Genomic DNA, 25345 nt, shown 5'->3' on the forward strand with positions numbered 1-25345 from the left:
GAATTAGCTACAAGAGACTCAATAGCTCATGGTGATAGAGTAATCCTCTATTTACAAGAAAGGCATCACCAGAATTCGCGGTTTTCGTACATATTGCTATCATCGCATCGGACCGCCAATATTAGCCCCCATACCCTGCTATAAAAAAACTCAGGTCAGCATTCGTTCTTGGAGGCAAAATCCAGAGCAATGAGACAGCCCGAACGGATTTCCAGAGCCTTGTGCTCCCGCAACATGTGTCGCGACTCATAGAGCGGGCCAGGGGGGATTTATCCCGGGAATGTACATACCAGTCGGCCTGCAAGCTGAGGATATTTCTCCTGAACCTCTAGTTGTGTTCTCGTGGCCTCGGCGTATGACAAGGCATTGACAATCTCGCCCTCTGTCCTTGAGAGCTCTGCGGCTCTTTCGAAATATTTGAGCGCCTCCGTAACCTTGCCTTGTTGCAGGAGCAGCTGAGCCATTGTGGCCACAGCGATATCGCACTCAGGATCGACTTTAATTTGTATCAGCTGAGACCACCAGCGGAGAAAATAGAAGGAAGCATACTAATGAGTGCTTTCTGGCACAGCTTTTCTGCTTCTTGGAAGTCTTGCTTCCACTGGAACAGAGCGAGTGCTTTGTTGATCAGTGGCAGCACATTCATGCCAAGGGGCTTCGTCTGCTTCTCCATCTCCACAGCTGTGTCGAATTTCTCCACAGCTTCTTGGTACTTTTGTTGGTCCAAAAGTAGCTCTCCGTAGTAGTTATAAACGTCAGGCACTTTGTCAAAGTTCTTGATGCACCGTCTGAACGTCGCCATCGAGGAGGCAATTGAGCCCATTTTGTACTGGGTCACTCCCAGCTGGATGTGAGAGAAGATGAAGTCCCGGTCCAGGTCGATCGATCTTTGGTAGTCCTTGGCCGCATCCGCAAACTCGCTAAGGATGAAATGGAGTTGAGCTCGGTGATAGTAGATATCAGGGTCCTCTTTCTGTTGCTCCATTGCTTGCTCAAAGTCACTCGCAGCAGCTTCTCGGTTTCCTGCTGCAGTCAGTATATGAGCCCCAGCTTGCTAGCTCGTCAGCGCTTGGACTTACCAAGTTCCAAATGCATGCTTGCCCTCTTGATATAGCTCTGGGTCAAAGTCGGCTGGAGCTCTACACTTCGTGTGAGATCTTCAAGCGCATCTTTGTTCTCGCCTCGTAAATATCGGAACGTCCCACGCATGTTGTATGCGAATGCCTCATGTTCGCCGAGATCGCCGAGCTCAAGAGCTTTGTCAAAAGCCGCGGATGCCGCTTCATAGCCTTCGCCAGTCTTCTTGTCCATAGCCATCAGCCCCGCTCTTAGTCGGCCCTTGCCACTCTCGTCATCCAATTCCGCGGTCTCTTCTAGACCTTGTGGTGGTGGCCGTGGCCTGAAGCTCTGTAGGTAGTTTGTGACGAATGTTGGGCTCGGTAACTTCTTCTCCTTCCCATCAAGGATGGCCTTGCCCTTGGCTTCGGCCACTTTCTTCAGCAACCGCTCTACGCTTTGCGCGCTCTGGTCGTTCTTGAATCCGTCTATTATGCAGCTCGCCGTGTAGTCCAGGAGAGCTTCGCTGTACTTCTCGAGGTGCTCGTATGCATTCGCCCTCCTGTTCAGTGCCTTGACGTATTCGTTATCCAAATTGATCGCAGCTGTAGTGTCTTCCACGACCTTTTCCCAACTTCCAAGCGCATTGTAGCAAGCGGCTCGATTCGAATAGAATATGGGATCTGGTTTGCACAGGACAGCCTTCCCGTATAGCTCGATCGCGTCATTGTAGCTCTTGTCGCCATACGCCTTGTTGCCGGCGACTTTCAATTTCGTGGCATATTCTTTTCGCTCCTGATCACGGTCAACCCCACACCCATGAAAGTCTGGGAAGGGCGCTTGCTACCTGTTCCGACAAAGTATCGACATTGTTCTCATCTATTTGGGGTATACCTTGTAACGGATCTGACTCCACAGTGGGAGGCTTCGCTTGTGCTTGCACAAAGTTAACAACCTCTGGGCGCCATGTTCAATAATTGCTACTCACACTGCTCTTTAGGCTTTTCTTGTGCTGCTTCAGCTTCTGGCGCGCTCTTCTCCTTCTCCTTTTCTTGCTTTGCCTTCCTTCTTTCCTTTTTGCTTAATCGTTTCTTCTCTTCCGCCGCTACATCTTTCGACCCTTTCCTCGAATCCGAGAGGTAGTATGCCACGCCCGCCCCAGAGACTACCACGGCAACACCTGCGATTGTGTATACGACAACTTTGTTCTCGGATGCCCATGTCGATAGACGATCCCAAAAAGGCAGCGATGACGCATCAGAGGAGAGGGAGGAGGTGCCAAGGTTGGTGTTAGACGGAGGTATTGGTACACCTTCGGAGGACATGATGCTTCTGGCTGGATGCTACTTAAGGAAAGAACGGCCAGACAGTGCTTAAATGCCTTTCATGTAGTGGAAAAGGTGCTCTCGTGCCCTATTCGCAATGCGAGAATAAGATATAGCCCGGTGGACGATATGGACAAGCTTGGGCAACCTGGTCTCGAAATTTTGGCGAGGCGAAACAAAGCTCCGCTAGCGTCCAAGATACGTCAACAGTCCACCACCACACGGCTTCACCTCTTAGTTACTAGGAAATATCCCTGATGCAAATTTCATGGTCATTTGGCTGGTCCGACACTATATATCTTGAGTTCGTCTTATTGCCCGGATTGGTACTAGATTTCATATGATGCAGTCGATACCCGCACGCTTTCTGTATGGCTCTTTCCCTTCAGAAATTGCCAGTGGTTGGGAAGGTTCCTCTCGCACTGCGCCCAAGACGATGGGTAGCATCTCGTCCTCATCATTTTGTTGGCAACTTAAATTGTCATAACGCACCGAAAGCATGGATAGCCCCCCCACCTCCGATGGATTCGACATCATATCCTCAATCCGCAGTGACGCGATCTTGCTCTACAGCTGGCAAAATACCTGGGTCAATGCGGAAATCAGTGGCACGGCAGCCAGATCACCGGCTCAGTTCTACATGCTTAGCTATCACCTAGACCGCATGCTGAATGCAGCTGAGGAGTTTGGCTGGGATACCTCTCCACTCGAGGGGCCTAAAGCCTTTGCAGAGCTCCTAGAGAAGCTGCATGACCACCTTGAACGCGAGCATAACGACCGAAATCATGCTGCACCTCTCAAGGTATGATGGAACTGATCCTCGAACAACCGGCACTTCTGACACGATGTCCCAGCTTCGTATTGCACTTTCCGCCAACGGCAAATTCACCATTACATCCGACGGGCCCCATCCTGGGCCTGCTACCATAGAAGGACCTCTTCGCCTAATTGGGGATAACCCCATATCTCAGCTCTATCCTGGCTCCTTATCCTCTGTTGCCGATCCCATTCTTGGGGCTGCATACCTACGCTGGCGCGTCTTTGTCTCGCCCAACAAGGTCACACCAACTAAATTCACGATGCATAAGACCTCAAATCGCGGGGTATACGATGAAGCTCTAGCCCCTGCTCAACCACTGGGCCTCGGACTCAACAATCATAAGTTGCAGACAGAGGTTCTCATCGTCAATGACAGCGAGGAAGTTATGGAGGGCTGTAAGTGTACACCGTACTTCCTGCGCGACAACGAGTGGATCACCCCGAAAGGGAGCTGTGGAGGGAACTTTGGGACCACTAGGCGATGGGCGGTGGAGAAGGGGCTATGTAAACTCGGGGTGGTCATGTTTAACAGCGTCAAGTGTGGTGAGATAATTGTGCTGAGCAATGGCGCGAGAGGATTTCAGTCTGGAATTGTGGAACCTTGGAAGTCATTGTTGGAAGATGATACAAAGCAGTAGAGAGTTCTGCATATATCATGCTCTTGGTTGGGGTGGTTCAAGGAAAGTGACCTAAGGCCTTGAAGACCGACTATCAAGCATTGGACCCCGTTGTGCGAAAATGCATGTTACGAGTAAGCATTTTTATAGCACGTTCAAGCACTAGCCTTTCTTCCAATTAAATCACAGGTTTCGGTCGAACAGAGCAACTAGCGACAAGGAACATCATCCCCAAAAGGGTTGGGGGTACAGACACCCTCTTCGTGTCGACATTTTAATTGCTCTAGGGATTTAGAGCTCTGCAAACCCCAATGTTCCTGGCATCACGTCCCATCCCTTACGTGAACGTGGTCTTCTTCCCCTGACTCTCAACAATCCCTCCAGTCAACCGCGGAGCCGCTGCAAGAGCTGCACCAGGCTTGACCGTTCTCGCATCCAACCTTCTTGGGGGTCTCTTGGCCGAAGATGTTGGGTCTTTAAAGGCAGGCTGTGCCATCGACTCTGGCTCCGGATCCACCACCTTCACTCCATCTTTGCTGGCACTACCATCCTTGCCATATCGTTTTTTATATCTCACATCTTTCCCTTCGGCAAACTCCAATTTCAATGGCCGTCCATGTAGCTTATTGACCCACCACTTCCTCAACTTGGGCTTCTTCTTCGGCTTTACATCAGCCTCCCCAGCCAACGCCTCTGCAATCTCTTCGTCTTCGTCTCCACTATCGGCTTTCTGCTCGAAGTTTACCCACCCTCTCATTGCAGCCTCTCCGGCTTCCAATTCTGCAAATTCGACCCACGCGTACCCCTTACATTTCCCTGTATCCTCGAAAGTTGCGATATGCACATCTAGCATCTCTCCACATCTTGTAAATTGGTTTTCGAGATCCTGTTTTGTAGTCTCAAATGCCAGATTTCCCACGAAGATACGCTTGCTGGGTGGTTTCCCGCTGTTCACAATCGCGGTTTCCTGCTCTTTCGTCCTATCTGGCCTCCCCTCAAAGCTCTTCGAGTCCTTGATCAGCACCCTCCTCCCCGTAAGTAGCCTTTCACTAAGTGCCAGCGCCTCTGTCAACGCTTCTTCGGTAGAGAAATCGATGTAGGCGAATCCCTTATTCTGGGGCTTGATTCTCTGCTTTGAGTTTGTAACTATACCCTGCCTAGGCGCGGGGAGATGTAGCCTTGTAATCATGTTTTCTGATATTCCTGTGTCTTTGGTAAGGAAATTGCGTAGATCTGCTTTAGTTGCGGTCCAGGGTAGATTGCCAATCCAAATGCCATACTCCGAGCGCTTTGATGTTGCCGAAATATCTGCTGAAGCATCTTCGTCTAGTACAGAGCCTGCTTGCACGCCAATACTTTTGCTCTCTGCCTTTGAGGCATCGGGGGTCGCCTTGCCTTTCTTGGCCTTGCGAAGAGCCTTCTTGGAGGGTGGTTCTGGGGCGGTCACGTCAACTTCAATTTCTTCGGCGGTAATTTCTTCTCGCTTTCGCTTGCTGGACGGAGACAGTGGTGGTGTGAGAGTTGTGGTGTCAATTGCTGTAGAATGGCGGCCCATCGCCACTCTTAGCTGTTTTGCTGCTTGATTTTGAGTGAAGTTGAGAAAATGGATGGGACTGGATTTTAACCCCGGCAAAATCACGGCAACGTGCTTTGACAGTGAGTCGCGATGCGAACGGAGATCATTCCACCTTGCTGGTTTAGACCGCGTTTTCGGAATATTATTCCCCTCTTCGAACCTACACCCACTCCATACGAGACTGTCAGTTAGTAGTCATGTCTTTTGCTACTGTGAACAACCAGGATGCTCCGCCCTTGCCCAATGAGGAGCCCAGCAGACTGAGCTATAAGTCATACAAGTACGGAGCTCAGTCCAGCTGATTCAGGAGGCTCATACTGACTAGGCCCGCAGGAAGAAGTTTCTAAAATTGAGGCATAACTTCAAAGACAAGATGAGAGATAGCAACAGATTTTTCGACGAGGAGCAGCATTCCATGAGACTAGCCCGACGTCTCCAGGAGCAGAACGAGTACTACTCATCCCCGAGGGCAGTCAGTGGGAACTCAATTACTAAACCTCATATCTCGCAGTCAACTTCTCGACCTCCTTCTCGATGTCAACGAATCCACCAAAGTCCTGCCCCATCTTCGCTACGACCTCCGCTCCCCAACCCCAGATGCCTCCGCTGTCCCAGCACTTGAACCCGACCTCTCCCCATACGGCCCCTCCGAGATCGAAAGCACTCGCGCCGCCCTTGAAGAAGCAAAACAAGACCTCTACACCGGCCAGATCACGCCGGCCGCATTTAAGACCATGGAAGCTGAATTTCATGCCATCTTGAACCGCACGAACTCCCTCTCTAATCTGTCGAGAGTCCAGCATACGACCCTCAATATCGTCAGTACAGAAGAAATGCCCAAGGATTTGCTGCAAGAAGCACCAATAGGCTACATGACACCCAGCCATGAAGATGAATTCCTTTCTGCACTTGATACCTATCTCGCAAACCTGCCTCCAGAAGCCCCACTAATGCTCCCTCGTCCCTTCAGACCCACGGACCGCGAGCGTGAGAAAGATGCGCAGCTACGCAACCCCGTCTCCGTCTACAACTGGCTCCGTGAACACAGACCCAAAGTGTTCCTACAGGATCCTCGGCCAGAAGAGAAAGAGTCCGCACCGGAGAAAGTGTCTAGCGTTTCGGAGTCCGCAGGTCATAAAGCCTCCCCAAAACCTCCTTCCTCAGGCACTGCGAAGAGGCGGTCTGCTGCCGTGCCGAAACAAGAGGTAGAGCCCGAGCCGGAAGTTTTGGATGATGAAGGAAATGTGATTGGGGGTGCCGGGATTGACCCACCTGCACCAAAGACTAAAAGGAAGAGGGATGATGACGCATATAGGCCTAAGGGCGGGAGTAGTAAGCCGAGGAAAAGGGGCAAAGGGAGTAGCGGTGCAGTAGTGAGGAAGACGGAGGGTGAGGAGGAGGGTCCTTGAACGGGCTTGCTATCTCTGCTCTACAGGGATTCATTGTCTAAGAGCATCAGGCGGAAACTCGATGATGGGAAGCGTATGAAAGAAGGATTACAATCAAATGAAACAGTAGTCTCTGGACCCTCCCGCCCGAGATCCCTCATGTCGTTCTATGGGCTTTCAACATCGTTACAAGCCACAATAGAGAATTACACTCGCAGTTATCAGACCAGGTTCAGGAACAGCAAGATATATAGTTGACGTTCAACACACGCGGATTGGGGTATCATGATTTTGAGCGTGTGATTGCTACCAGTACTACAAGCACCGAAGATGTCTAAATTGCTAAGCCCCACTGCCCTGCAACCGCTCCATCTCACCATCGATTAAGGCCAGCTCCTTTTGCAAGGCTTTTTTACGGTCTTCTAGCATAGCCGCTTGCTCCTTTTCAGAGGGCATGCTCCTGAAAATCAACTGTCTCGGTCTCATGAACTCTTCTCTGATTTCGGGGGTAACGGCTTTCCGCCGCTCGCGAAACGCAGCCACGTAGGTCTGGAGCTCCTTGGTCGCCGCAGCTTTCATTTCTCCACTCTGCATGAGTCCCTTCTCGTATCGTTCTCTCAAGGACCCTAATTCCTTATCTGATTCGAGGAAGAATGTCAAGTACTGGAATGGCACATCCACCGCCGTCCTACCGCCTATCTGTTCTTGAAGTTCGCGGGTATCTTGACCGCCCGAGAACGCCTTTCCAACCTTCTTTTTGATTTGATTGTCGGTATCGCTGAGGTAGATGCTCGATTCTGTGTCCGATGCTGACATCTTAGACTCGCTTCCGCGTAGGGAGGGAAGGAAGACTGTGTGGATCAATGCCGGTTTTACTAGGCCTAGTCGTGGTGCGTTGTCACGGCATTGGCGGAAATATGGGTCTTGGTCTATTGCACAGGGGATAAGACAGGGTATTTTGGAGACTGTTTTGGGGTTCGAGCCGAAGATGAAGGGGAATGAGGTGGCGAAAGAAGTAGCTGATTGGGTTGCTGGGAAAGCGAACTCGAGTATGTTGTTGCTGTTGAAATTTTAAGCAACGGATCGCATGACGTTCTACTAGGCATCGTGCCGTGGAAACGACATACGTATCATTGAAGCCAAATGTCCCTTTGATCTGATTGTTGGTTGTCTTCTTGCCAATTTCAAGTATATTTTGACCAAATGCCGCCCCATGGCCCCCATATATGAAGTCGGTGTCCGCGAATATAAACGTTTTGGCCGGGTCGAAGCCGATTGCTATTATGTCCAATGCATTTTCTAGAGCGAACTTCCGGCAGTCTTTGAGGGAGAGTTTTGGCGAGTGGAGGAATTTCTCGTCATCGGTAAGCATAATGATTAGTGGTACGTTAAATGCATCTTGCAGATATCTACCATTGGAGTGGTCAGCGGCCATCTGTTGAGTACATATTGGAGGGAGTGTGCCTACGAACTTTGTAAATTCGAAGGGTACTGAGTGTCCCACATGCATGCTACCGCTGGACGGACCCCTCCCAGTGTACAAAAAGAACGGAATGCCTTTTTCGTATTTGTCCAGTATCAGGTTGAGGTCCCTATGACTGAACACCAAACCCCTGCGTAACAGCCTGTGTGGTGGTTTTCCAGTAAGTCTTTCGAACCGCTCAAGCATCGATTTATCAATTCTTTGCGACCCGAAATGGTCAATCAGCTTATCATAGTCTATAGCAACGGCTTTCCCGTGTTCGTCAACTCCTCCCGAGACATCGAACGGAGTGATTATTTGCTCCTTGATTTTTGATTCTTGGGAGATTTCTGCTAATGAGAGGGCGGTCAGTGCTGGCGGCTGACCAGGCTCATCAGGCACATCTGATACTGTTGCCATTGCGAACGAACAGACGTAAAAGAGGACAGACCCAACATGCGAGCAATGTTTGTGGACTGGGAGTCATCGGAGTTTGCGGACGCCGCTTCCCCGCACTAGCGCAGTCTCTACCCGCTTCTGCTTCGACAAGTTGACATGGATAGCATCATGATTTGCCATGAATAATCATCCATCATCAAATAACCATCTAGATCATGGTCAAATTCTACGAAAGCTCTTTCAACTATGACTACCCTTTGCCAGCCGTGAGCCTTGCCTACTTTCTCCGTTACCCGAACCCTTACGCAACTCACGTGCTCTCCACCGATGTCATCGACCGCCATTTCGACCCAGCTACACAACGACTCAGTACTACGCGATTGCACCTTAAAAAATCAAAACTGCCTCCCACGGTGCTGAAGTTGTTACCAAAAGGCATATTGGGTTCAAGCGCGGACGCTGGACAGAGCTACATTCTCGAGAAAAGTGTGATTGATGTCAAAGAGGGATGGATGAAGACAGAATCGAGGAATCTAGAGTGGACTGGCATATTGAGTGTGATTGAGAAGCAAGTTTATAGGCGGCCGTCTTCGGGGACCGCCACGCCAGAAATTCCCAGACTAGATTTGGTGGAGAGCACGAAAGGCGAGGGAACGGATGTAACGACCACGGTCACCCTCCTGTCACGCTTTGGACAAGCGAAAACACTGAGGAAGAAAGGAGAAGTTGGCGCAACCATTCCATTACCGGCATCGGATTCAGAGGAGGAACTTCCGCCAAAGAAGGGCTTCTTCTCTTCATGGTCTACCTCGTCACTTCAGCGCAGCATCGAGATGATCGGGTTGAGAAGGACCAGGGAAGCAACAGGGAAGAGTAACGAAGGCATGAAAGTTGTCCTAGAACGGCTTCGTGGTGGTGGCCTCGGTCGGGTCCTTGAAGGCATGCAGGAAGATCGGCAAAGGGCATTCGGACAAGACCCTGGGTCATCTTTCAAGCGGGCATGGCGACAGGAACAAGACTCGAGCAGCGAGAGTTAGTCTAGACCGAGGAGACTCGGTACAAGAGACTGTTTGTCAACGATGCACAGCGGCGCGGGCAAGCGAGGAGTTGGGCACTTGGGGAAATGCTCGGACTTTACTTTCAGGATTTGTCGTTAAAACTGTAGAGTATTAGGTAGTTAGCAAACATAGCACATGGCCGTCTCATGAGCTCCGTAACATTGGGTTATGGAACCAAGTTCAAAAAAGAAAGTGTCGATCGTTTTATATGTAATAGGGAAGTCATCAAGATGTTGATGTGACCCTCCTCTTGACTATCGGGGTTGGTGAACTCAAAGAGCATCTGTTGCCGAGGATTGATCCTACCCTCCCAGCCCTCAAGGCTCAAAATTTTCGAGCCGAACTACAATTGGACAACCCGCCTTCAAGCCTCTGTAATTACTCGGATTCGAAGAGGCTGATGAACAAGATCTCGAATCCCTCGTGACAGACATTCTCACATCCGAGGCAGCAATAATACCGTAGCCACCTTCGATTCGCCCGTCAGCGCTGATTATGCGGCCAATAAGCGAAGCCAATAATCGTGGTTCTCTAGCCGCTGTTGGCCGCCCTTGCAACTTTCCAACAAAGCATACGCGCGGAACATCGCGAACCCTCAATGGGCCGGATCGACGACGTGACAGTAGCTGCATACAGTAGGAAAGTTGGCTCCTGACCCATGCTACGCTACCTAATCCAATAAAGGATCTCGAAGAATGGTGCTATGTATGGGCCGTCCTCCCCGTTGGCCTTCCGTTTTGAGCCTCGCCCTCGACGACTTCCGTGAAGCGTGGACCCTTTTCCAACGTTTCGCTACTATGTACTACTTTTGCTGAACCGCAAACACTTTATCTGTGAATGATTCTGGATCCACTTCGTTCCTTGGCGGCCCGGAAATAGAAATACATGAGGGGAAATCCACCGTCTTGCAGGCTTTCAACGCACGCGGGATTGGAATGCCTGCACTATCGAACGCAAGCGCTGGATCATGGAGCGGGTTAGTTTCATGAGGTTGGTTTCAAGGTACATGAGTACATAAGTTGCATATGATCCCACGTTGCCTGCACGGTCAGTGTTTCTTTAGCTTTTTGTGTGCGTTTTCGTGTTTGACTGGGGGCAGCTACGGAGCATATAATCTCTTTTGCATTTACCGGGTATATTCCCTTTTCGCGAGGCTCTGTGTCACCTAAGACCCTACAACACCTCTACATTACATCCTTCTTCTTCCTCGCGACTCCCATTGCGTGAATCTCTTTGTCGCCACAAGTGTCATCTGACATCCATCAACATGGTCGCTTCTTGTCTTCGGTGCCTCGCATCTTCAATAGTATTCTTCCTTGCTCTAGCCTTGACTATCGAAGCTCGTCCATCCAAACGCAGTGTCTTGCCAAACATACCACGGAATTGGCCAAGTGGTGGAAATGGTCTCTCGGGCTACAATGTACCTCTCTCGGATGGTAAGTACAGACCCATCCCGTCCAGAACCTTACGAATTAGCCTGCTGCAATTGAGGCTCCGCAAATGCTGTCTCTTCACGGAGTCACTCACATCAATGTGACTCACATGCTCATTCTGTTCTCTATTCAGGCACCCAGTCTCTCCCGGCCCCAAACAGTACCCTCAAATTCATAACCATCGGCCGCGGCACCCAGAACTACACTTGTACCTCGACCTCCCCTAGCCCTGTCCTCGTTGGCGCCAAAGCCGTCCTCCTTGACGCTTCTCCGCTCCTTCCTTTGCTCCCGCCAGGCGAAGGAACCGCGGTCCTAGACCTCCTACCCAGATACGTCATCGACTTTGATTTCGCCGCGATTGAAGCATCACAAATCCCAAAGCTCGGCATACACTACTTCGATTCCAACGGGGTCCCAACCTTCGATCTTGGTAACAATGGGCTGTTGAAGGGAAAGGGCCTTGCAGATATTCCCGCACCGGCGAATGCGAGTGTCGGCTCCTTCGATCAGGGATATGGAGCTGTGGATTGGAAGACGCTGACCGATGCTGGGGGTAGTGTGGGGTTGAAAGAGGTCTATCGCGTTGAGACTGCTGGAGGAAAGGCACCTCCAAGCTGTGCTGGCGCGACCAAGCCGATTTGCATCGATTATTCGGCTCTTTATTGGTTTTATGATTGATGAGGTGCATTGGAGAGGTTCTTGGTATGTATAGCAGAGTAAGCTATGCGCATTCTCTACATGAGTATGATGTTAGACGTCTCATTAGGTGCATTCCCGCTTAAAGGGAAAGCTCTCCTTCGAAGCGCGGACAACCTGCATCGGCGTTTGTGGCTTGGATATCTTCGGAGTTTTCTGCAAGCACCATGCTTTGCATAACATAACTGTACATATTTGGAAAAATCATACCCGAGGACCCTACGTTACTGCATGGACACTGGCCGAATTGAACGAAATTAACGAATCCTGCAACTAAGTTTACCGAAATCTGTCACTATTGCAATGCCATTACCGTTATCTGTTCTCAGTGTTCTGACTTTGAGGACTTCCTGGGCATATAAAGACCCGCATACGATACGTAGAACTGTGTGCATTGTCGCTCTTACCAGACGCAATGGAGAGACCACAAGTGGTCTTTTCAGCAGACAGGTGGCCGAGCAACATGGATTCATTACTTCCACTTCTCGGATGCTCACTTCATGTGCTGACTCTTGAGAGCCGATCTCGCAGGCGCTAGTGAACAGCCGTGCGAACCCGGCAAAATATTTTCTGCTTCGAACGATTCTCACCGCGCTCTGACTCCAATAGACAATAGCAGTGTACACAACAAAATCAGATTTTTCGTGTCTCCAAATTGCCTGCATCTATTAATCATGGCTTCGCGCAGCTTCAGTCGCGCTCTGCGATCTCCCCTCTCTCGCCAGTTAACCTCGCCAGCCGTGCAACGACGAACCCTCATCTCAGCTTCACAGTACGCCCGATCGAGTATTACTGCACAACTGAAACCTGCTGTCGGCAGTGCCCTACAGCAATCGAGAGGACTGAAGACTATTGACTTTGCTGGGACCAAAGAAACTGTCTATGGTAAATGCATTCTGGGAAAATTGCGCAGCAGCACAGAGCTAACAGGCCTCCAGAGCGTGAAGATTGGCCAAGGGAAAAGCTTTTGGTAAGTCAGACTTGAACGATGCTTGAAGCCGCCGCTCATGGACACGCTGTTCAGTGGAGGTCGTCTGACAGCGATGACAGGACTACTTCAAGAACGACACCCTCGCACTCATCGGCTACGGATCACAAGGACACGGACAAGGGCTTAACCTACGTGACAACGGTCTCAATGTTATCATTGGTGTTCGGAAGAACGGCGCATCCTGGAATGAAGCTCAGCAGGATGGCTGGATCCCAGAAACAAACTTATTCGATGTGGACGAAGCTATTTCAAAAGGCACAATTGTGATGAACCTGTTGAGCGATGCAGCTCAGAGTGAGACTTGGCCTGCAATCAAGCCCCAATTGACAAAGGGCAAGGTAAATCAAACAGCTGTCACGCAAAGGCTCGACCCATGCTAATTGCGTCTCAGACGCTATATTTCTCTCATGGTTTCTCCCCAGTCTTCAAGGACCTGACCAAAGTCGACGTACCTACCGACATCGGTACGTACATTTCGGAGCAGATTCTTCCTATATGGTATTGAAATTGAGCCGCAAGAGGACCTCTCTACTCCCGAGACCTGTCTTGCAGCTCCATTACCTACCTCGAATAAGCAATGCTGACTCCGAAATCTGCGTAAGACGTCATCCTCGTTGCCCCCAAAGGCTCCGGTCGAACTGTCCGCACACTTTTCCGCGAGGGTCGTGGCATCAATTCCTCGATTGCTGTTTACCAGGATGTCACTGGCAAGGCTGAAGAGAAAGCCATTGCTTTGGGCGTTGCTGTTGGCAGTGGATACCTCTACAAGACGACATTTGAGAAGGAAGTCTACTCGGATCTCTACGGTGAGCGAGGATGTCTGATGGGCGGTATCCACGGCATGTTTCTTGCACAATACGAGGTTCTACGCGAGCGCGGTCACAGCCCCAGTGAGGCTTTCAATGAGACTGTTGAGGAAGCCACACAGAGTCTCTACCCGCTGATCGGTGCCAATGGAATGGACTGGATGTACGCAGCTTGCTCAACTACGGCAAGACGAGGTGCAATCGATTGGAGTGGGAGATTCAAGGACACTTTGAAACCCGTCTTCAATGACCTTTATGATAGCGTCAAGAATGGCACGGAGACTCAGAGGTCGCTAGACTTCAACTCGCAGGCCGACTACCGCGAGAGATATGAGAAGGAGATGCAGGAGATCAGGAATTTGGAGATATGGCGTGCAGGGAAGGCTGTCAGGTAAGCTTGCCGTCTGCTGTGCATTCGCTCAGGATTCACTGACTTGTGGTGCAGGACTCTTCGTCCAGAGAATCAAATATAGATTTTTCTGGTCTGTCAAGCATCAAGCGTTTGATCTCTTTGTATGATACCAAGACCACGTTCGAGGCAGGGCCGGGAAAAGTTGCCTCTAGCGGGCCCGCCGAAGATCGGCGCGGACATTCACAAAAGTTGAAGCGATTTAATCGATCATCCTGCAACCCAGTTTCACGCTGACTGCGTGTACTGATTCATGTTATCAAGTGTTACTGAAACTAAAGACACGCGATATAAGTGATCTACTAGGTCCGACAATCCTAACAAACCATTCCCACCTCGACACACTACCATGGCCGACCTCTCCAGGACCCTGCCCTTGAAGCGCTCCTCCGTCCAGTCCGCCCATGAACGCATAAAAGACCACATCCAACTCACGCCTGTTTTAACGTCAACGACCCTCTCGAACCTTGCATCTGTACGTTACACTTTCCGACGCAGTTCTTCCCCATTCATGCTGTCTTATGAGTCGTCAGACGTGTACAAAGAGTCCTATGCTCCTAAGACATGCCTCGCGACTTAGAGTCCCTCCCGAAAGAGTGATGCTGACTCCAAAATCATCAAGACCCCGCAGACCCCAGAAGCCCTAGTCGGTACTCCCTTCGAGGGGCAGAGACCAGCTCGCCCTAGAATAAATTTCTTCTTCAAATGTGAAAATTACCAGCGCACTGGCTCATTCAAGATCCGCGGAGCCTTCCATGCATTGTCTCGGTTAAGCGAGGAGGAATTAGCGAAGGGAGTGGTGACACACAGCTCTGGTAAGGCAGCTTCCCACGGATAAGCTGGCTAAATCTGAGTGCGGCATTCCAGGCAACCATGCACAGGCACTCGCGCTGGCCGCACGGACACATGGCATACCTGCCCACATAGTCATGCCTACGATATCTACGCCTTCGAAGATTGCAGCTACACAGGGTTACGGGGCGAACGTCTACTTCAGTGGTAGTACATCTGATGAGCGGGAAGCCGTCGTGAAGGATGTCATTAGAGATACTGGTGCAGTCCTCGTGCCGCCGTACGATCATCCAGACATCATACTTGGGCAAGGCACAATGGCATTGGAGCTTGAGGAGCAAGCAAGAGAATGGGTAAGGAAGGATCCAGCCTTGAGTGTGCACCATAAGGGACAACAAGATGTTACGAATGGGCACAGGAATACCAGCCACACGAACGGTATACATGCGTCCTCATTGGTGTCAGAACCTGGGCACCTCGACGCAGTCATAGCCCCAATCGGCGGCGGCGGGATGCTCTCAGGAATCGCCACTGCTCTCCACGGTACAGGGACTTACGTTTTCGGCGCTGAACCATCCTTTGAAGGCGCCGATGACGCTCGGCGCGGCCTGGCAGCTAAAAAACGCGTCACCACCGTCAGAACACTCACCATAGCCGATGGACTGCGAACTCCCGTGGGCGAAATCCCCTGGACCATCATCTCGGACAAAACAAAAATGCGCGGTATACATGCAGTCACAGAAGAGCAGATCTTACAAGCGATGAGACTGGTGCTGGAGAGGATGAAGCTGTTTGTGGAACCGAGTGCCGTCGTGGGGTTGGCGGTTGCTTTGTATGACGAGGAGTTTAGAAGCTTGGTGGAGAAAGAGGGTGGTGAGGAGGGGTGGGATGTTGGGGTGGTATTGAGTGGCGGGAATACGACTGTGGAGGCTATTTCGAAGATGTTTGCTGTGTCTGAGGGGAAAGGTGAGAGGATGGAGGGGAAACTGGGAGGGCAAGGAGAGAGGATTGCGGAGAATGTTGCTGGATAGTACCACCAGGTACGGTAAGGACTCCGAACAATACCAATACAGCTGAACCATAGAATTAGGTATAGTAGCTAGTACCTCTTTCTCCCCACATGCATTCTGAAAATCGCCTGCCAATATCTCTATGAAACCACATCTACAAGGCCAGTCCCAACAATGTTCACTCTGAGCTCCAAGCTCTTTCTTCCAACAATGCTTCTTCTCCAAGACCCGGCACCAGGCCGCAGTCTCGATGAAAAACTATCATCAGCATCAGCATCAGCATCAGCATCAAGCGGCGGCAGTGTTCGGCCAGCGACACAACGCAATGCGCTCCCTCCAAGCAAGCCTGAAGGAAACCATCGCAGGTGTGAAAAAAAAATTGGTATGATCTGTACGATCGGTGAACGCGTGGAACACCTTTCAGCGACCAGACTGAAAAGAACAGATACTACACTTGATCTAAGCCGGAGTGGCAAAGGAAGCTGGAGAGAAGAAAGGAAAAGGGGTTTGGATGGTGGGCAGAAGGGGGGTTTATATAGGGTCTGGAGGAACGAAGTAAATGGTGTGACAGCTGGAGTGGTTTGAGTCATTCGCTAGGCTACGATGTCGTCGTCGCCTACTATCGTGGCCTCAGGCATCACCATCGAAAGGCCTCACCCGAGCTTTGCGCGGACGATGTCTCGCAACTCCAAACGTCAACGCCGTCCATACAGTGTCCACACCAACCGCAGTCTTTGTCGCAGAGCGCGTGATTCACATCCTCCAGCGATGTCTCATACTGCCGATTTCCGTACCGCCGGTCGTCGGGGACTACGCATCCCTCGAACCCGGAAAACAGATGATCGGGTGGGTACGGCATTCCGATTTGGCGGATTCCAGGCACTGCTGCTTGTCTCTTCCTGCCATTCGTGCCCGCGGCAGGGTTTTTCTGTCGAGGTTTGGCTTCGATGGGAAAGCTTTCTGTTTGGGGGTTCCTCGTGGTGACAGTCGTCGCTCCGGAGGGTCTTCTGCTTGGCTGTCCCGGTTGGACGAGGGGCAGTCCGCTTCACACGTGCGATGTGCTGTTTGCCTGCCAAGTGGTCCTCCTTCTGATGTTCTTGCATCTCCCGGCCACATGTGATGCATGTCCATTTCGAGTGAACCGTGTCAGGATATAGAGTAGGGCCTGTTCTCCTGTGCGATTCTCCCTCTAGCTCGTTTTTGCTTCTAGATGGGAGATCAATCTTGGATAGTGGGCGTTCAAGCTCCGCAGTAATTTCGGGAGCCGTTTGTGTAGCTTTCAAAGCTGTTAATCTCGCTGACCGCCTTAGACCTGGCTCTTCTACTGACCGTTGAGAGTGTGGTTTTGCGGCTGGCTGCGTTGCTGCTGTTTTCTTTGCTGCTTTTGTCACAGCTTTTTGTGCAACAGTGGTCATTGTCTTCCTCCCGGGATCTCTCGCCCTAGTGTCGCTGGGACCATCAGGGCGGTTACCTCCCCCAGATTTGGCAGATTTGGCCCATGGACTCCGGCTTTTGTTCTTGCCATGAGGCTCATACGATGCCGTCTGCGACTCACGCACCCTTTCGCTTGTTGCATCTTGTACTTTTCTCATCCACTTTGTGGAGATCTTTCGAGTGAACATCTTCCACAATACAGGAAGATACACCACATCTTGCGTACAGTAATGGATGATGTCTTGAAGCATCGGCCGGACATTGAACACTTCATATGAACCACCACGTTCTGGCGCGAAATATAACAGCCCCTTTTGCTTGGTAGCTTTCCACGCCCCTAAAGCTTCGACCGTGAGCTGTGCGTCATTTTCGATGCACCTGGCGAGCCCGCTCAGCCTTTCCTTCGGATAAGACCGAGTCGCAACCTCCAAGAGCTGGATGTCATGGATCCCTTGCATTGAGATCTGGAAATGCGCAAAGAGAGCATCGGAGTCGTTACGGACGTCGAAGAACACTTTCGGCACCTGCGCCGATTCGAAAATCGATCGCAGGTCTATCCCGGAACGATTAGAAGTACAGAACGCCTTTTCTTGTAGAATGAATATGTCAATCAAAAAGACGTGATTTCTGGGAAAGACGAAAAGCTGAAGGATAGAAATTGAACCATGCCGGGAGAGCTTCACGCCCTCGATGTCCAGGTAGAGGGACGGTGGTTGGGTCGGAAGATGGTCGAGATAATCAACTAGAGCTACTACCGAAGGCTCAGAGTCAACAATAGTCACCTCCATGTTACCGACTTTGGATCTTGGACTAGGCCTTCAATGTAGATATGATTGCGAGAAAACTATCAAGAACGGAACGATTATTAGCTGATTTTACTGGAAGTGGGGCAAATATCGTCTCATGCAAGTGAGCAGAACCTTGGACCTCTATTGGCTTTCTCAGAGCAGTTGATGCATGCAAGGCTGCCGTTGCAACCGCCGGAAGCCTACACTTTCCCCGAAAACCTGCAGGACAGCGGTGAACAACTTTATCCTGTAGCGAAAGAGAAGCCTCAAAGGATAGAGTATAAAGATAGAGTGCCTCATGCATGCTCTCGACCAACCGAACAGCCTCCAATTTGATGCGTAATGATAAACGCTCACGCGCTGGGCTCGTTCTCGGCATGGTCAAATTTTGCATGGTTCATAGGCATTATTGTATCATAGTGATGTAGATTGAGTGAGGCTCGGCACTTATAAAAATACAGTACCCCAGGACACACTCCTCTTCACCAGCAATGGCATCAATGATTTTCGTTGACAAGCTTGACTTGCTTTTCTGCCAATTCTTCCAAAAGACGAGTGTATCGCAAAGTTCCGGGTCTGTACCTTACGACCGTGCGAACCGCATTGAGCGCAGTGCTCCATTCGTCTCTCTCGTCATTTCTGATGGGAGATCCGGGATCAATGTTGAGTCTTCGCAGAGTAGACGGTCGTAGAACATGTGGACTTCGCAGGACAGAATCCCACAAATGTGGTAATCTAGTTCGCTGACTTTCGTTGAAGGAGTCTGCGCAGTTCAACAAAGTCTCTCTGTGAAAATCTAAATTCTCAAAGGCAACTAGAGCTCGTGACAGATGCACCTCTGACTCTTCCTGGTTGCCGGCAACGTCGTGTGCTTCCCCTACCAGAAAGTGTGCATGTGCACGAAGGCTGTTTAGTGATTTCTCGTTATGGAAAAATGAATCTTCTACCAGTGTTTCACTGTGAAGCAATGAATTGATCCCCTCGATGACCTCTTCACCGGTCTGAACCGAGCCTCGATAATCTCTTGTATGGAAAAGAAAACGAGACTTCAAGTACATTATGTTCAGCATTGAAGCTGCCCCAAACCCAGGCGCACTATGTTCTCCTACCGCTTGATCCAACAACTCGGTAGCTTCAATGACTTTCTGCTCACGCGCATAGATTTCAACAATTGCACTTACGACACATAGGTCGTAGAAAGTCCATTGGGGGGTGCGAGGTGTAGTACAACTTTTCAAAGCGGCTTTAGCAGACTGGAGACTCCTGAGCTGCTGCTCCGCAGGCTCCAAGCAACGATGCGCATTGGCAAAATCACGATAGCGCTGTGACAGCACTATGCGGAGATTGACTGCTTTCAATATCTCGACTTCCGTTTCTGAGCATGGTAGCTCATCTAGTCGGCGACGCCCAGCTTCTAGTAGAGACTGCGCCTTGTCGAATTGCTGTTGATCGGTGAGGTAGGCTCCAAGGCGTATCAATGTAAATACATCCCAGCCAGCTCGACTGGGGTCGCAGCCTAGTAGGAAGACACATCGCTCTGCGTGAATCCGAGACTTGCTTGTCAGAGCATAGTTTTTCATCCTCTTGAAGACCTCCGCATCCAGAAGGCCCTCGTCAACGAAGTCACAAATAATCAGATTTGCAGCCATCTCTAAGAAGTGCTTTCGTGTCTCGATTGGATATAGTGAAAGAGTCCACTGATGAACTACCGGATGAATCGATACGCTGTTTGACTCAGCATCCCGTCGAACAAAGGACAACGATATCAATGAGTCGATTGCATCGTCGTATCTCTCCTGGTCAGAACATAAGTTTGCGAACCAATCGGAAGATAGCTCTGGGATCCATTCGCATTTCGCGACACGTGTGACCGAAAGAGCGCTATTGGGATTGAATGCCACATGGAAAAATCCCCACGAGATCTCAGAGTTATCTAGGCATCCGCAGAAGCTCAAAAGTGCTGCTGCAACAGTATCTTTTGCTTTCAAAGCTTCGTAAGACAGCCCGAGGGCCGTATTGACGGATCCATGATGATACTCTTTATGGCTGAGCTTCTGGTTGAAATACCGCTTAAATCTAGTGTCATATAGCTCGAGATACTTCGTAAAGCTTATCTGTGTCTCTTGTATGTATCGTCCGGCTTGACTGAGCGCCAAAGGGTAGCATCCCAATCTCCTCACAATCTCCTCACGAGAGCTTCTGCGCCAGATGGCTTCGGATTCAAGCCGGACAATTGACAGATAAGGTCGAGGCTTTCAGGAATTGTCATTTCGTCAATGGCGTACCCGGTGCCACCGAGCTGACGAGCGAGACAAGATAGGCGGCTTGTAACTAGGACGCTTCCGTGACAAGCCGAGGGTATGTACCCACCTAAGTCAAATATGTCTTCATTTTGAGTCGTCTGTCCCGTGTCTTCATCGTTGGCGTCTGAGGGCGTTTGGCTGTCCATGCTGTCGAATACCACCAACCAATTAGTATTGTGGTCTTCGTCGAACCATTTCCGAGCCACTGAGATAGCTGTGGCAATGCTTTGATCAGCTGTTCTGAGTAGTCCAGTGTCTTCCTCTTCCAAGCCGAGACGGCGCGCTATTCCCGCAAAGTCGCTTTTCAAAGAACTTTCAGACTTGGCATTGACCCAGAAGATGGCAGTATATTCATTCTGGTGTTTCTTCGCGTATTCTCTTGCCATCTGAGACTTACCCATTCCTCCCATACCTGATAGTACTAGGATGGTCTGCTGGTCTTTCGAGACGGGTAGCAATCTCTGCTCCATCGCATCCATGATACTAGGACGTTGTACAAACACTGGAGCTAGTGGAGCGCCTATCAACTTGAAGGGCTGCACGAGGAATCGCATCTCAGTAGACCGTGGCTCAGGTGATGAGACAAATTTCTCTTTTTTGTACTTGAAGAAGACCTTCGATTCTCTGGAGCAGGTCGGTTTGTTCGACATCGTTAGCTGACATGCGGATCTGTAAATCCGTCGCCAATATGGCCTGTTGTTCAACCTTTTCCTCGGCCTTGCGGTTCGATGATATAAATTGAGAGAGATTGATTGTCCCAATGAGCAAATTGAGAGACGCGATCCTTTTGCCGAACGCTTCTCTGAACTTGCGGACATCATTTTCGTGGCCCAGCGCCCATTTCACTTTTCGAAATTGGTCTTTAAGACTAGATGATCCACCAGATGAGAGTGACCGGTATGTCTCGAGCGGCTTCAAGAATTTATCGATACATGACTGACATTCGTCGATCGCTTGCCTGAGCACACCATGTTCGGGGTGCAATGGACTATCATCCAGCCCCAACTCCTTGATGGTGATAAGAACTCTCTCAAGGCCATAGATTTCCTTCATCAGCTCTTGGTAGTCGGCTTTAGCACCTGCGCTCTCATCCAGGGCTTCAATGACGCTTTTCAGTACCCCTATTGCACTTAGGAGGTCACCGATCGACCAGCCAAGAGGAATCATGTCTCAAGTTCGCAAAAGATTGTCTGCCCCACGGGCAGGAACCCTCGGAGAGCCGCCGGAGGGACGTTGAGTAGATATGTGAATCACTGCTTCGCGGAAGATTGTTGTTCCCCCACTCGTCGCTGGCGCTCCTCGCAGGGGGAACAGGGTATTTTGAAGGCTCCATCCCATCTGGATCCGTCCAAGACGATTGGGCCGCCGGGCTGGGGCCAGGTGCAGTTCCGAAGCACCTCGTGGCTCACTATTGTCCAACCGAGATCTTGGCGCAGAAGTCTTGGCGTCCAGGACTTTTGGTCCTACCTCCGAGCCACCGTAATGTAATCTACTCTACTCTTATTCGTCTGATTTGTTTTGTTATCTCTTTAACGACACCAGCGAAAGCAATGCATTTGTTATCGCAATGGCTTTGCGCTCCATGTGATATGCTTCCACTATGAGCTGCCATTTCTCCATATGTATTCCATCATGAAAGGATGTAAGTATTGTTTTCAAGCCGATATCTGAGCTTTTGTTACGCCAGTCATCGGGCGACCCGTTGGGAAAATCTCGCAAGCAACCATCTGTTCACACTCCAAATATATTTGCTGTTTATTCAAGCACAGCATCTAAGACGATAAGAGACGCTTCTGAAAAGCCCACGCGCGAACTCGTAGAATAGTGGTGAGCGCGATATATTACGCCTATGAGATAGTATCCGAATTTCATGCATGTTGCCAAATCGCCAGCCGAAGGGATAGTCTTATCCTCAAAAGATCCCCTTTTAATAGGGCACATGGACGATGCGAAATGGAAGGGGCGAAGCTGTCGAGGGAGCTCCGAGTCAGCGCGTAGTGACCGATTTTCTCGCCTCACGTCTCGAGAAGTAAATCACTGTTACTCCTACAATACCTCTTCATTCATCTCTATCTTCTCTCTCCTGTCTTCGCCTCGTCCATTCTGCCTAACAGACAGCACGTCTCCGCAGCGCGCGTCTTCCACAAAGGCCTTGCTTCTCTCTCTCTCTCTTCTACTCAATCCACCTAGTCTCCCCTCAAAACACTCCTTCCTCTCCCCCCAAACCCCCCCCCCCAAACCCCGCTTCCCTATCCAAACATCGTCGATGGCAGCGCGCAACTCGTCCCCTACAACGACACGATCAGGGCGTCTTGGGCATCTATACCAGACGACCAAACGGCAACCCTGCAAATACAATGATGATACCGCAATACTACGGCCCCCACGAAGTGTGTACCAAACGCTAGACTGACCACCTGAGGTTACTTGCTATCAGGAGCTGAAAGAAATCGGCTGCAGGGGTCAATACCTATCCTGATCTTTTCTCCAATATTACCACGCTCCAACGTATGTCGACGTCCCGCTCATATCCTACAGAGCATACGATCCCTGCTGCTTCATCCGCCGTGGGAATCAGAGCTTTATTGGGGGTGGTTACTTTGGTATCAACGACACCGTTGGAAAAGGGGAGCGGGTGTGGTCAGTCGACAACCCGGCACCGATGGGTATTGAAACGGCGAGCTTGCAGGTGAGCACGGCCACCGCGGGATTCTCGACAGGGGCGGCGTGGCTTGTGGCATGCATGGGTGCTATCACGGTAGGACTAGCAGTGTAGTAACATACATCTGTATACTGATGGGCTATCTGCACTGTGGAAAACTACTTGAACTGGTCCCAAGGGACATCATTATTATTGCACTCGTCGAGCTCACACCGCCAGTTGGGTGTATTGACGCGCTATTTACACGCTGTGAAATATCACTTGAATTGGTCCTCTGTAACACCCTTACCCATTGCACTCGTCGAGCTCACACCGCCAGTTAGCATCTTGAGCATATTGTCGATATAGTTGGCACCCGACCATTTCTGATGAGTCACTACATCAATCTTGCCTTCCATTTCTGGTTCCTGAACAAGCTCTCCATAGGCACGCATTCCTTGCTTAGCATATGCTTTGGAGAATTGGTCAGAGATGAGAGCTGTTGTGTGCAGGCCGGCAAGCGTGATGAACTGCCAGCAGTATCCAAGCTTAGCTAGGCGCTTGATGTAAGTTTCCTGCTCATCACGCGGCATAGCTGCTTTCCAATTGAAGGATGGGGAGAGATTGTAGGCGAGTCTGATGATGTTGTCAGCTTTGCGAAAACATTAGGGATCTTCAAGAGGGAACAAACTTTTGCTCGGGCCAGACAGCGTGCACTCCATTAGCGAATTCTTCTGCCTGCTTGTAATCTGGCTTTTTGCTCTCCATCCATATCATGTCTGAATACGGAGCGTAAGCAATGGCTCTGTTTACAGCACATCCGCAGCCGCCTTGATAACGGTAGAACCCTTCTCTTGTCCGTGGCGAGTCCCAATCCCAGTGGATGTCGACGCCAGTCAAACCCTTAGCGATGGCTCTCGACTCAGAGTTGCTCTTGCCCCTGACCACTGATCGGTACTCTTTGACCAAGCCCGCTTTATTGACGTGCACACCAGCGTTGATCATGTCTTCAACTGCGTCATCAAAGAGCTTGAGACCCGCTTGGGCCATCCATTGGTCCTCGATCGCTTGCAGTTGCTCCCCAGTCTTTCCCGCTTGCTCGGCTGCTACCATCAGGTCGTTCAGAGGCTGGAGAGCTGGATTCGTCATGCCTAGGATGAAACCGTGATCCCGCGGATCAATTGTGGAAGCTATGAGCGTAGCGGCTTCGGAGTCCGTGCGGGCGACAGCCAAAAGATCGGTGCCCATGATGTCTGCTTGGGCTCTGATAGCCACCAGACGGTTGATGTGCTCGCTAATCGGTACCAGAACCTTCCCTGCCATGTGGCCGCATTTCTTCGTCCCAGGCGCTTGGTCTTCGATGTGAATGCCTGCTGCCCCCTTCTCAATGAAAAGCTTTGTGAGCTTCATGATTGCTGTAAGACCTCCATGACCGGTGTCTGCATCTGCAATAATAGGCCTTAGGAAGTCAGTGTTTGCAACATTGCCACGGTTCGCCTTGGGAGTAGTAATTCGTTCTTCTCTTTGCTTGCGGTCGTGGAAAAGCTGAGCCATGAAGAGATGCTGGACTTTGTTGGGGACAGTGTTCTACAAAGTGTCAGTACCAAGGGGTATCATTTATTGGATAATGTGTCTCACCATTGGATAATCTGCCAGATCCGGCGAGGGTTCGTCGGTAGAGGACGCAGTTGACGAGCATTGCCAGCCGGAAACATAGACGGTATCAAGGTATTTCGCCATCTGCGTGAGCATTGTTGGCTCCATGCAGCCATACGTGTAGCTAGCATCGCCATCCTGGACATCAAATCAGCCCGCCTGACGGTTTCTAGACAAGTTGTCCAAAATCTACCTTGAACCTGCCTTCAACGATACGCCACAATTTCTTGCTCATAACATTGCTCGGGTATTCAATTTTGAGGTTCCCTCTCTTAGCAACAATCTGTTCAGCCGTGAAAGGCCGTTTAGTGTACCTCCATCTAGAGTCCGTCCACCATTTCTTCACGGCGTTGACGTCCGCTTCATAAAGTTGGTCCTCATGGTCTACTGAAGACATTGGGACGGCGAACAGGAATGGTACCTGATCCGCCAGAATTGCGGCTTTGAAGGAGAATCTTCCTCTGGGGCTGCCGGGTCCGTGCTTTGGGTATAATCGAGCAGAAGAGGAAGGAAATTGCGTTGAAATCGGCGTTGTCGAATGGGATGGATAATTGGGGAAAGAGGATCCCAAGACCTGGGAATGGTTGTGTAAAGGACGGACGGGTTCGGCTTGTTGGCTTCATAATGGCGGCCGAGGCTTTCATGGTGGAGCTCTGTTGTTTGGCTGGCCCGGTCCAAGGGAGCAT

The 25345-nt window shown here is 50.6% G+C and overlaps 12 protein-coding genes across 12 annotated transcripts; 6 read left to right on the plus strand and 6 right to left on the minus strand.

Annotated features, from left to right (window-relative positions):
* Positions 1-99: 99 nt before the first annotated feature.
* On the minus strand, positions 100-2381 carry HO173_007693 (uncharacterized protein; the record flags this gene model as incomplete). The annotated part of the gene is made up of 6 exons (XM_037309593.1): positions 100-138; positions 291-496; positions 550-1023; positions 1080-1851; positions 1904-1992; positions 2045-2381. The coding sequence occupies 6 exons, from the start codon at positions 2379-2381 to the stop codon at positions 100-102; spliced, it is 1917 nt and encodes a 638-aa protein (XP_037163672.1).
* Positions 2382-2880: 499 nt separating this feature from the next.
* On the plus strand, positions 2881-3838 carry HO173_007694 (uncharacterized protein; the record flags this gene model as incomplete). The annotated part of the gene is made up of 2 exons (XM_037309594.1): positions 2881-3183; positions 3236-3838. 2 exons carry the CDS (start codon positions 2881-2883, stop codon positions 3836-3838), a joined length of 906 nt encoding a protein of 301 aa, XP_037163673.1.
* Positions 3839-4154: 316 nt separating this feature from the next.
* On the minus strand, positions 4155-5372 carry HO173_007695 (uncharacterized protein; the record flags this gene model as incomplete). The annotated part of the gene is made up of 1 exon (XM_037309595.1): positions 4155-5372. The coding sequence occupies one exon, from the start codon at positions 5370-5372 to the stop codon at positions 4155-4157; it is 1218 nt and encodes a 405-aa protein (XP_037163674.1).
* A 218-nt stretch (positions 5373-5590) lies between these two features.
* Positions 5591-6802, plus strand: HO173_007696 (uncharacterized protein; the record flags this gene model as incomplete). The annotated part of the gene is made up of 3 exons (XM_037309596.1): positions 5591-5673; positions 5727-5843; positions 5905-6802. The coding sequence occupies 3 exons, from the start codon at positions 5591-5593 to the stop codon at positions 6800-6802; spliced, it is 1098 nt and encodes a 365-aa protein (XP_037163675.1).
* Positions 6803-7123: 321 nt separating this feature from the next.
* HO173_007697 (uncharacterized protein) lies at positions 7124-8663 on the minus strand (the record flags this gene model as incomplete). Its single annotated transcript, XM_037309597.1, has 3 exons — positions 7124-7841; positions 7909-8190; positions 8254-8663. The coding sequence occupies 3 exons, from the start codon at positions 8661-8663 to the stop codon at positions 7124-7126; spliced, it is 1410 nt and encodes a 469-aa protein (XP_037163676.1).
* A 194-nt stretch (positions 8664-8857) lies between these two features.
* On the plus strand, positions 8858-9679 carry HO173_007698 (uncharacterized protein; the record flags this gene model as incomplete). Its single annotated transcript, XM_037309598.1, has 1 exon — positions 8858-9679. The coding sequence occupies one exon, from the start codon at positions 8858-8860 to the stop codon at positions 9677-9679; it is 822 nt and encodes a 273-aa protein (XP_037163677.1).
* Positions 9680-10967: 1288 nt separating this feature from the next.
* HO173_007699 (uncharacterized protein) lies at positions 10968-11811 on the plus strand (the record flags this gene model as incomplete). The annotated part of the gene is made up of 2 exons (XM_037309599.1): positions 10968-11136; positions 11267-11811. The coding sequence occupies 2 exons, from the start codon at positions 10968-10970 to the stop codon at positions 11809-11811; spliced, it is 714 nt and encodes a 237-aa protein (XP_037163678.1).
* A 692-nt stretch (positions 11812-12503) lies between these two features.
* HO173_007700 (uncharacterized protein) lies at positions 12504-14099 on the plus strand (the record flags this gene model as incomplete). The annotated part of the gene is made up of 6 exons (XM_037309600.1): positions 12504-12714; positions 12768-12799; positions 12880-13158; positions 13212-13284; positions 13423-14017; positions 14072-14099. The coding sequence occupies 6 exons, from the start codon at positions 12504-12506 to the stop codon at positions 14097-14099; spliced, it is 1218 nt and encodes a 405-aa protein (XP_037163679.1).
* Positions 14100-14384: 285 nt separating this feature from the next.
* Positions 14385-15858, plus strand: HO173_007701 (uncharacterized protein; the record flags this gene model as incomplete). The annotated part of the gene is made up of 3 exons (XM_037309601.1): positions 14385-14510; positions 14658-14850; positions 14903-15858. The coding sequence occupies 3 exons, from the start codon at positions 14385-14387 to the stop codon at positions 15856-15858; spliced, it is 1275 nt and encodes a 424-aa protein (XP_037163680.1).
* Positions 15859-16610: 752 nt separating this feature from the next.
* HO173_007702 (uncharacterized protein) lies at positions 16611-18059 on the minus strand (the record flags this gene model as incomplete). The annotated part of the gene is made up of 1 exon (XM_037309602.1): positions 16611-18059. One exon carries the CDS (start codon positions 18057-18059, stop codon positions 16611-16613), a length of 1449 nt encoding a protein of 482 aa, XP_037163681.1.
* A 497-nt stretch (positions 18060-18556) lies between these two features.
* HO173_007703 (uncharacterized protein) lies at positions 18557-21529 on the minus strand (the record flags this gene model as incomplete). The annotated part of the gene is made up of 3 exons (XM_037309603.1): positions 18557-20271; positions 20430-20898; positions 20966-21529. The coding sequence occupies 3 exons, from the start codon at positions 21527-21529 to the stop codon at positions 18557-18559; spliced, it is 2748 nt and encodes a 915-aa protein (XP_037163682.1).
* Positions 21530-23281: 1752 nt separating this feature from the next.
* On the minus strand, positions 23282-25056 carry HO173_007704 (uncharacterized protein; the record flags this gene model as incomplete). Its single annotated transcript, XM_037309604.1, has 4 exons — positions 23282-23639; positions 23695-24590; positions 24642-24797; positions 24853-25056. The coding sequence occupies 4 exons, from the start codon at positions 25054-25056 to the stop codon at positions 23282-23284; spliced, it is 1614 nt and encodes a 537-aa protein (XP_037163683.1).
* Between the last annotated feature and the right edge of the window lie 289 nt (positions 25057-25345).

The sequence above is a fragment of the Letharia columbiana genome (assembly GCF_014066305.1).
Source record: "Letharia columbiana isolate WasteWater2 chromosome Unknown Sc0000025_s0, whole genome shotgun sequence".
NCBI classification, from domain to species: domain Eukaryota; kingdom Fungi; phylum Ascomycota; class Lecanoromycetes; order Lecanorales; family Parmeliaceae; genus Letharia; species Letharia columbiana.